This window comes from Trachemys scripta, chromosome 9, assembly GCF_013100865.1.
Source record: "Trachemys scripta elegans isolate TJP31775 chromosome 9, CAS_Tse_1.0, whole genome shotgun sequence".
Taxonomy (NCBI): Eukaryota; Metazoa; Chordata; order Testudines; family Emydidae; genus Trachemys; species Trachemys scripta.
In genome coordinates this window covers 57,275,298-57,284,720 of record NC_048306.1, presented here as the reverse complement: position 1 = coordinate 57,284,720, position 9,423 = coordinate 57,275,298, and the positions used below count along the sequence as shown (strand labels likewise).

The 9,423-nt window shown below is 48.9% G+C and overlaps 1 protein-coding gene across 1 annotated transcript in view; it reads left to right on the top strand.

Moving 5' to 3' along the window:
* Positions 1-3,632: 3,632 nt before the first annotated feature.
* The window catches only part of HS6ST1 (heparan sulfate 6-O-sulfotransferase 1), a 276,195-nt gene continuing 270,404 nt past the window's right edge, over positions 3,633-9,423 (top strand). The window contains exon 1 of the mRNA XM_034782655.1: positions 3,633-4,551. Coding sequence (XP_034638546.1) covers positions 4,034-4,551 — 518 coding nt within the window. The 5' untranslated portion in view covers positions 3,633-4,033. The remainder of the gene's footprint in view (positions 4,552-9,423) is intronic.

The window sequence follows — 9,423 nt, the reverse complement described above, 5'->3', positions numbered from 1 at the left end:
TGCAAAAAGTTACTGAGAGATCTCACTAAACTGAGTGATTGGGCAACAAAATGACAGATGAAATTCAATGTTGTTAAATGCAAAATAATGTACACTGGAAACCATAATTCCAACTATACATACAAAATGATGGGGTCTAAATTAGTTGTTACCTCTCAAAAAAGGGATCTTGGAGTCATCGTGGATAGTTCTCTGAAAACATCCACTCAATGTGCAGTGGCACTGCGGCAGTCAAAAAAGCTAACGGAACGTTAGGGACTATTAGGAAAGGAATAGATAATAAGACAGAAAATAGCATAATGCCACTATATAAATTCATAGTACACCCACACCTTGAATACTGCATGCAGTTCTGGTTGCCCCATCTCAAAAAAGATGCATTAGAATTGGAAAAAAATACAGAAGGGCAACAAAAATGATTAGGGGAATGGAACAGCTTCCATATGAGGAGAGATTAAAAAGACTTTGAATGTTCAGTTTAGAAAAGAGACAACTAAGGGGATTATGACAGAGGTCTATAAAATCATGAATGGGGTGGAGAAAGTGAATAGGGATGTGTTATTTATCACTACACATAACACAAGAACCAGAGGTCACCCAATGAATAATAGGCAGCAGGTTTAGAACAAACATAAGGAAGTACTTCTTCACACAACATACAGTCAAACTCTGGAACTTGTGCATGAGGATGTTGTGAAGGCCAAAAGTATGACTGGGTTCAAACAAGAATCAGATAAGTTCACGGAAGATAGATCCATCAATGGCTATTAGCCAAGATAGTCAGGCACACAACCCCATGCTCTGGGTGTCCTTAAACCTCTGACTGCCAGAAGCTGGGACTGGATGACAGGGGTAAATCACTTGTTAATTGCCTTGTTCTATTCATTCCCTTTGAAGCATCTGGCACCGTCCACTGTCGGACGGGACACTGGGCTAGATAGACCATTGGTCTGACCCAGCATGGCTAGTTTTATGTTCTTTTGCATTTGAGAAGTGTACAATAATTCCTTATACTTCCAATATGTTAACCATTCTGCAATCCTTCTGCATGAAAGGTGCTATAGTACAGAAAACATTAGATTTTCAACTGTATTTCTGAATTTTCTTCTGTGGTTGGGTTTATGTTCTGTAAATTATATTTTAGTGTATTCTATCACAAAATAACATATGGTATGCTCACCACAAATAAAAACTAGTAATGGAATCTAACGGAACATCTCCACCTTTACAACTTTTCATGAATCTATCATAGCTAAACAAAAATTCCAAAATATTCTGTGTCTTGGAGTTACCATCAAGTCATTAACAATAAATAACCCATGTAACTGGAATTAACACAATCGGCTATTTCTACTGGTTATAGTCTTTTACAACCAGAGACAAACATCAATACCAAGAACTGCTTTGTAGTTTTTATGATACAGTATATATTCCAACCACTTATATAAACCATCACATAAATGCCCATACTTCCAAATCAAAATATAAGTTTCAGACCTTAAACTGATTTTATACCTCATTTGCAGATGCTGCTAAGCACTGCATATAACAATGACATCATTGTTTCTGGAGTTTCTAACATACATGAAAAGGGAAAAATCAGAAGCAGACTTTTAAAAGGAATATATCAAACAAAATAAATGCATAAACACAATATATGAAGCGTTGGGGTGCTATAAAGATTTTATTGTTACTTGTCTGGGAAGAGCTACATAACTCACTGTGGCTCTGCAACTAGTGAGTAATGCAGTCATCTCAAAATCCAGCAGATTTATTGGTAATACTGTTCAGGCTAAGTTCTTGTATCTCATTTTCTCCTAACCCCTTATAAATAGGACTCAGCTCTTTGCAAGAGGTAACCTACATTTTATTTCTTTACACTTTATATAAATGTGGTGACTATTTTTGGTGGAGGAAAAGAACTAGTGACTCTGAAATTTAGTCACAACATAGTTAAATTAAATGATCAGTGGAAATGCATGAAAAAGATAGAGCATAGAAATAATTACAGAAAATAACATAATTAGGAGAGGTAGATCTGGTAGACTTGAGGCATTTTCTCGTATGCTGGACTCTACATAGAGAATAACCTATTCCTAGGTTGGGTACTTACATGATTCCCATCACATTAGTATCTAAGTGTCTTACAATCGTTGATGTATTTATTCACACAACACCCCCTGAGTTGAGGAAGTACTTTCATCCTCATTTTACAGATTGGAAACTGAGGCACAGATACTAACTGACCTGCATGAGGTCATCCAGGAAGTTTGTGGCACAGGAGGGACTTAAACCTGCGTCTCCCAAGCAAACACCCTAACCACTGGACCATCCTTCCTTTGGGATGGGAAGGAACTCCAAAGGTTTTCAAGTAGTTTATTTTATTTACTTAGACCCTGCTTTAGTAAGGTGTTTAAGCATTTGCCTAGCTATAAACACAACCCTACTTTAGTCACTGAAGATTATTTGCTTATTGGGGAGCTTCCTGCATCTTCCTCTCGAGCATCTAGTGCTGCCCACTGTCATATACAGAATTTTGCACTAGGTGGGCCATGTGTTTGATCCAGCAAAGCAATTCCTATGTTCCCTGAGCATCTTTTAACCATGCTGGGAACTATTATGTTGTAACTGGATTCCCTGACAGGGTTAATTTTGAGCAGAAGTCTTTGCTGATAACTTTGCAAAAGCATTCTCCTTAGAAATGCTTTTCTGTCAATATCACATCCACTGACCTTGTTTTTAGGCCAACCACCTGTTCCCTTATTTTTAAAATTACACAGCTCACACATGAAAACATCTTTTTTCCCCCTATAAAGTTTATCACACATGCTTGCTCTTTCCTTCCCACCCACAGCCATCATAAGCTTCATTGTGTCATAGAATAAAGTCTGCGGCACCCACTTGTGTGTAGGGTGACCAGATGTCCCGCTTTTATAGGGACAGTCCTGATATTTGGGGCTTTTTCTTATATAGACACTGATTACCCCCTGTCCCGATTTTTCACATTTGCCATCTTGTGTGACATCAGAACAAGAGGCATACAGTGTCCCCTGGGGAACGAGCAGATATATTTGGAAAGCACTACTCTGTTTTCATGCAAATGCCCATCGGTGCTAATAATTTTGCAGGGGTGCTGGGAACCACTGAACCAAACTTTAATCCCTGTATATGATGGAATCCACTTTAAGCCAGGGCACCCCCGTTCCAGCAGCACCTGTGTAATTTTGTTTCAAAAAGGGAGGAGAAATAAACTCAGCTGTGCCAAACCTCTCTCATTGCAGCTGATGTTCAAGGCTGCATGCAAAGGCTCTCCCTGAAGGGATGGTTGCATTGCAGAGTGTTTCCACGAGACCTTTACGGCGTCCCCCAATTTTTCCCTCCTGACTTTGAAATCTCTCTTATTTAAATAGCCACAGCTAGCAGCTCTACACCTTGGCAACCTGGGGGGGGGGGGGGGGGGGCAAAGGGGTCCGTCCTGCTGCTCTCTGAGGAGAACTGTAAAAGTCTGGGAGCCTGGAGAGCTCCCCAAGCGGAGCCAGCGGCTGTGAGTAGGAAGTGGAAAAGGGGAGGGGGAAAAAAAGGCTGCGGGCGGGTGCTTGCAACCTCAGAGCTGAAAGGGCTGCGGGGCTTTGCCGTCTCTCTCTCTGTCTCTCTCTGCCTCGCGCTGCTGCTGTCGGCGCGAGGCTGCCGCCGAGAGCGGAGCGGAGCGAGCGGCGCCGGCGCTGTGCATGCTGGGCTCCGATCATGGTGGGCTCGCGCTAGAGGCAGGAAGGGCTCGAGCCAGTCCCCCCCTCGCCCCCGGTAGCCGCGCGCCTCCCGGTCGGCGAGTCCCGGGGAGAGAAGACACCGACCGGGAAGGGGGCTGGTACCCGCCGGGCGCTCGCTCTGTCCCGCACCGCAGCGCCTCGGGACCGCTCGCCGGAGGAGGAGGAAGGGGGGGTTGCCCCGGGTGCCAGCCGCTGTGGGGGGACGGGACCGGACCGTGCCCCCCGCCGCTGCCCCCCGCGTGCCCAGCCCCGGGAGATGGTGACACATGAGGCGCGCTGGCAGGAGCATGGTTGAAAGGACCAGCAAGTTCTTGCTGATCGTGGCCGGCTCGGTGTGCTTCATGCTCATCCTGTACCAGTACGTGGGGCCGGGGCTGAGCCTGGGGGCGCCCAGCGGCCGCGCCCCGGCCGAGGAGCTGGACCTCTTCCCCACGCCGGACCCGCACTATGTCAAGAAGTACTACTTCCCCGTGCGGGCGCTGGAGCGGGCGCTCGCCTTCGACATGAAGGGCGAGGACGTGATCGTCTTCCTGCACATCCAGAAGACGGGCGGCACCACCTTCGGCCGCCACCTGGTGCAGAACGTGCGGCTCGAGGTGCCCTGCGACTGCCGGCCCGGGCAGAAGAAGTGCACCTGCTACCGGCCCAACCGCCGGGAGACCTGGCTCTTCTCGCGCTTCTCCACCGGCTGGAGCTGCGGGCTGCACGCCGACTGGACCGAGCTCACCAGCTGCGTGCCCGGCGTGCTGGACAAGAGGGAGAGCGCCGCGCTCAAAGCCCCCAGGTGAGCGGCATCCCTAGCCCACCCTGCGGGCATGCCTGGCATCCCCAGCAAGGGAAACAACCCAGCCTCACCCTCCTGGTGTTCGCTGCACTCCCCTGCACCCCCAGCCCGGGAACTCCCCTCTTCACCCTCACAGCGTGCAGTGTATTTCCTTTTGCATCCCCAGCCCAGCCCGCAGCATACTCTGCACCCCCAGCATGGGAATGCCCCCTGCGCCCTCATGGCGTGCGCTGCATCCCTCTGGGCATCCCACGCTGCATCCCTAGCCTAGGGGTATGCACTGCATTCCCCTGCACCCCGAGCCAAGGAACTCCCTCTGCACACCCATGGCTTGCACTGTACTCCTCTCTGCATCTGCAGCCCAGCCCACAGCATTCACTGCACTCCTCTATACCCTCAGCACCCCCTCTTCACTTCCACAGCATGTACTGCACCCCCTCGCCATCTCTCTCTTCATTCCCACTGCACTTCTCTGTACCCTGGGCACCTCATCTGTGCCCCCACGGTGTGCATTGCACCCCCAGTCCAGGTACTCCCTTTGCATGCACTGGACTCCTCTCTACCCCCAACCTGGGCACCCCTCCCTATACCGCCATCTGCAGAGGGCACTGGACTCTGCACCACCAGCCCAGGCACCTCCTCTACACCTCCACAGTGTGTGTTGCACCCCTAGCTCAGGCACCCCTTGTTCATGTGCTGCACCCCTCTCTCTACTCTCAGCCTAGGCACCCTCTTCTGTACCCCCACAGCATACACTGCACTTCTCTAGGCACCCCCAGCCCATGGCATGCACTGCACTTCTCTCAGCACCTCCAGTCTACCACACTGCATACAGTGCAATCTTGTCTGCACTCCCAGCTCACGCTACTGCATGCATGCCCCTGCCCTCTGCACCCCAGCCTGGCCACCCACTTCTGCAACCCACAGCATACACTGCACTCTCCTCTGCACCCTCAACCCAGACATCCCCTCTGCCACCCACATGGCGTGCACTGCATCTTCTCTCTGTACCCCCAGCTCAGACCACCTGCCCATTGTACCCCCACAGCATTCATCCATCTGCACCCTCGGCCCTTGCCACAACATACACTGCACCTGCCCTTTGCATCCCTAGCCCAGGCACCCCCTCTGTCCACACCATTACAGGCACTGCACCTCTTTTCTGCACTCTAGCTCACCCCATTGCATTCATTGAACCTCCCCTCTGCACCCCCACATCCCATCTTGAGCACCCTCCACTCCTCAGCCCAGCCTTATCCTTGCCCGTGTAGCCTATATGCCTACCCTACTCTGTGCATCCCTAATCCTCCTGTACCTCAGCTAACCTGTACACCCTCAATCACAGGCAAGAGAGACACAAGACAACCAATCCCCTGCACACTTAACCCCACCCCGCACGTACGTGCACAATTGCCCCCATATTCCACTTTGCATACCCCTATACAGCCCTACACCCACTCTATATCCCCCTTCAGTTCCTATCCTTTTCTGTGCACAGTGAGTGGTGCTTCGAAAGCCTTAGCTGAAAACTGTATGTTTTCTCCTGCAAACCTCAGCCTACATCCCCTTTATCTCTCTGTCACCCACTTGGGCAAGAGAGAGAGCATCACCCCAAAATCCCAGGCAAGACAACTCACTCAAAATTTCATCCTTACACACGCCCAGTCCGACCCCCAGACCCTCTCATACAGACACCAAATCCCACTGCATTCCTGTCCTCTTGCATCCTATCCTTCATTCCACTGCCCCAATCTTAACTTGCTCTCAAACTAATAATTTACAATAATCTATGTAAATTTAAATTGGCTTGTTTAAAAGCATCTCCAATTGTTCTTATTCCTGCTTCCCTAATTTAACATATTTTTATGTCTTTGAGTCCAAGAGGTCTAAAAAACTATCATTGGAAATACCATGCACAATCTCTTTAGTGAATGTAAATCACTGTTGTTGTTATTACTATCCCTTGTATCATTTTTTTCGGTAAGTTTCATTCTCGGAGCTATGCAACATTTTATGCAATCATTTGTTAATGCCATGTGCTGTGTATATATCGTTAATAGCATACGTAATAATCCCTTTAGTGAATGGCAGCCTTAGAGCAAGTCTGTTTTAGTATTGCTGTTCTTCTTTCTTCTGTATTTTAAACCATTTTAGTTGGTCTTGTCCTAGGAACAGTATGCCGTTATTAGTGTATTAGTTATTAGTATTCTTTATTGCCTCTGTTATGATTACTGCTCTTTTCAACGGAACTCAGTGTTAGTCATCCTAATACTATACTTGAGTCACTGTCATGCTGGCTGACCCAGGAGCAGCAAACCAGGCTTTCCTTGTGATTTTCTATTTTTAAGGCACTTGTAAACATTTTATAAACAAAATACCCTTCACCTATCCTGTTGCTGATGTGGTTTAGTGAAGTGCTGCAATGAAAACTGCTCAAAGTTCAAATCCGGTAAAAACCCAGTCTGTGAACCTTGGCACCCAGCTAGCAAACTCTTAACCTGCCATAAAGGCAGATTTATGGATAGATCCAGACACCCATGTGCTCAGGATCCTCAGTTGTACTTAAACCTACTCTACCTTCAGTATTTAAGCCTACCCTCCTTGCTTTTTCATACAGTTACCAGAGAATAGCATAATGCTGTTGTAATGAAGCTCCAGATTGTGAACATATAGCAAGGGTCCTGTTACATAGTTGCTCAGTTACCTTTAACCTAAAAGGCTTAATAATTAGTTCTTTCCACTTTGGAGAATGGATTCTGTGTGTATTTGTAGGCATTTCAGAACCAGCTACTAAGTATTGCACCTTTTCAATAATTTTTAAATGAGGTTGTTTTCTCTCTAGTATTTGTTTTTTGGGATTTAAGGCATTTGACACTTTTTAAACTATCTGTACTCAAAATATATTGAAAAAATAATCTAGTCCCCCAGTGCATCCAGGAGCAGATTATCATGAAACAAACCATGTGGTGGCACGGGACCCCCATCGACGGGGGGCCCCCAAAATGCAGGACAAATCTCATCTGACAACCTGCCCGATTCCCAGCCGGCAGCACAGGAGGGCTCAGGCAGGAAGGCTGCCTGCATGCCGTGGCTGGTGGCCCCACGCTGCTCTTGGAAGTGGCTGGCTGCTGGCATGTCTCTGCGTGCCTCTGGCGGGGGGGAGGCGGCTCTGTGTGCTACCCCCTCCCCGGGCAGTTCAAGGAGACCCGATGCCCCTCTCCCCCCAAGGGGTGCGCAGAGACATGCCAGAAGTAGGGCTAAGGCGGCTCCCTGCCCGCTCTGCCTCTCCTCCCTCCCTCCGCGCCGCCTGGGGGTGTGTGTTTCTCCGCACGCTGCCCCTGCCATGAGTCCCGACTCCACAGCTCCCATTGGCTGGAAACTGTGGCCAATGGGAGCTGTGGGGGTGGTGCCTGCAGTCCGCGGTGTGCGGAGACCTCTTGCTCCCCTCTCCCCCCCCCGCCTAGGAGCTGCTGCTGGGGGGGATGTGCTGATCGCTTTGGGAGCCACGCCACCCGAGGTAAGTGCTGGCCCCCACACACACAACCCCCAGCCCAGAGCCCACACCCAGCCCCAAACTCCCTCTTGGTGTGGGGGTCGAGCGCTCTCTCCCACACCCCTGCCTCAGCCCAGAGCCCACATCCAGCACCCAAACTCTCTCCCAGAGCCTGACCCCCGCAACCCCTCCTGCACCGCAACCCCCTGCCCCAATCAAGGTACCTCACTTTATTTTCATTTACTTCCGGGGGGGGGGGCGGGCTTGAAAATGAAGCTGCGCACAGGGCCAACTAACTCTAAATCCGCCACTGTGTGTATCCTAATATTAGTTTTGCTAATATTAGTGCTGTGGTCTCTTTGTTTCTGTTACCCCACAGATTAGGTTGGATTAGGACTTGATTTTCAGAAATGTGGGGGCTCTGATGTGGAGGTTTAGGTAATCTGATTATAGTAATCTCGGTTTGTTTACACACACTGTGCTTGGCCTTTCATTAATTTTGAACTGGGGATGATTTTGTACAATAAACAACTGCCAGTTGACTTTGTAATATTGTCCTAGCACAGTGCTCTCTCTATTGTTACAAAGTACAGTTCATTGTGTTCGTAAGGCATCTTCACAAAAAGATAACATTGCTCTGGCTTGTAATGAAATCAGGATTCATAAATGAGAGATGTTTGTTTAAAATCAGTGATGTAGTGAATTTCATTTGTTCAGATGAAAAAGGATACCTTCTTGTATTATTTCCAGTACACTAGCAATCATATCACTTCATTTCCCCGCTCTGAATAATGTATCTTGGCCATCAAAACAGTGCTTGTTTTTTATGCGACCTGTGCATTTGAGAGAGGCTAGTGTTGAAATAGGATTTGACTACAAAATTCTCATTTGAACAAGCTCCAGACAGAACCATCTGGGTCTTCTTGAACCCAGAAAGACTTCAGAATTCTGAAGTTACTTTTACAGCTCTTCTGCTGTGGAGACATGAAATCCACCTTTCAGAACATTCAGTTCCTTCCTTTATATTCGGTACGTACAGTGACAGGGCTGGATTAATGCAGGTGTTTTAGGGGCTGCAGCCCAGGGCCTCAGTCTAAGGGCAGCCCCGTGGGTGGGATGCGGCCTGCGGCAATTCTCCCTGCCACAGGCCGGACACATGTTCCTGAGCCTCAGCACCGCTGCCCCCGCCCCCCTGTGTCTGGAGCCGCGAGCGCCAGCTTGCCAATGTGACCCTGCGGCCCCTACGCAAGGGGCATTCAGGGAATCTGCTCCCAGCGCCAGCTCCGCAGCTCCCATTGGCTGAGAGCAGTGCAGCTTGGAGCCAGGGCTGGCATGGGTCCTGCCTTAGCCCTGCTGCGCCGCCGACCAGGAGCCGCCTG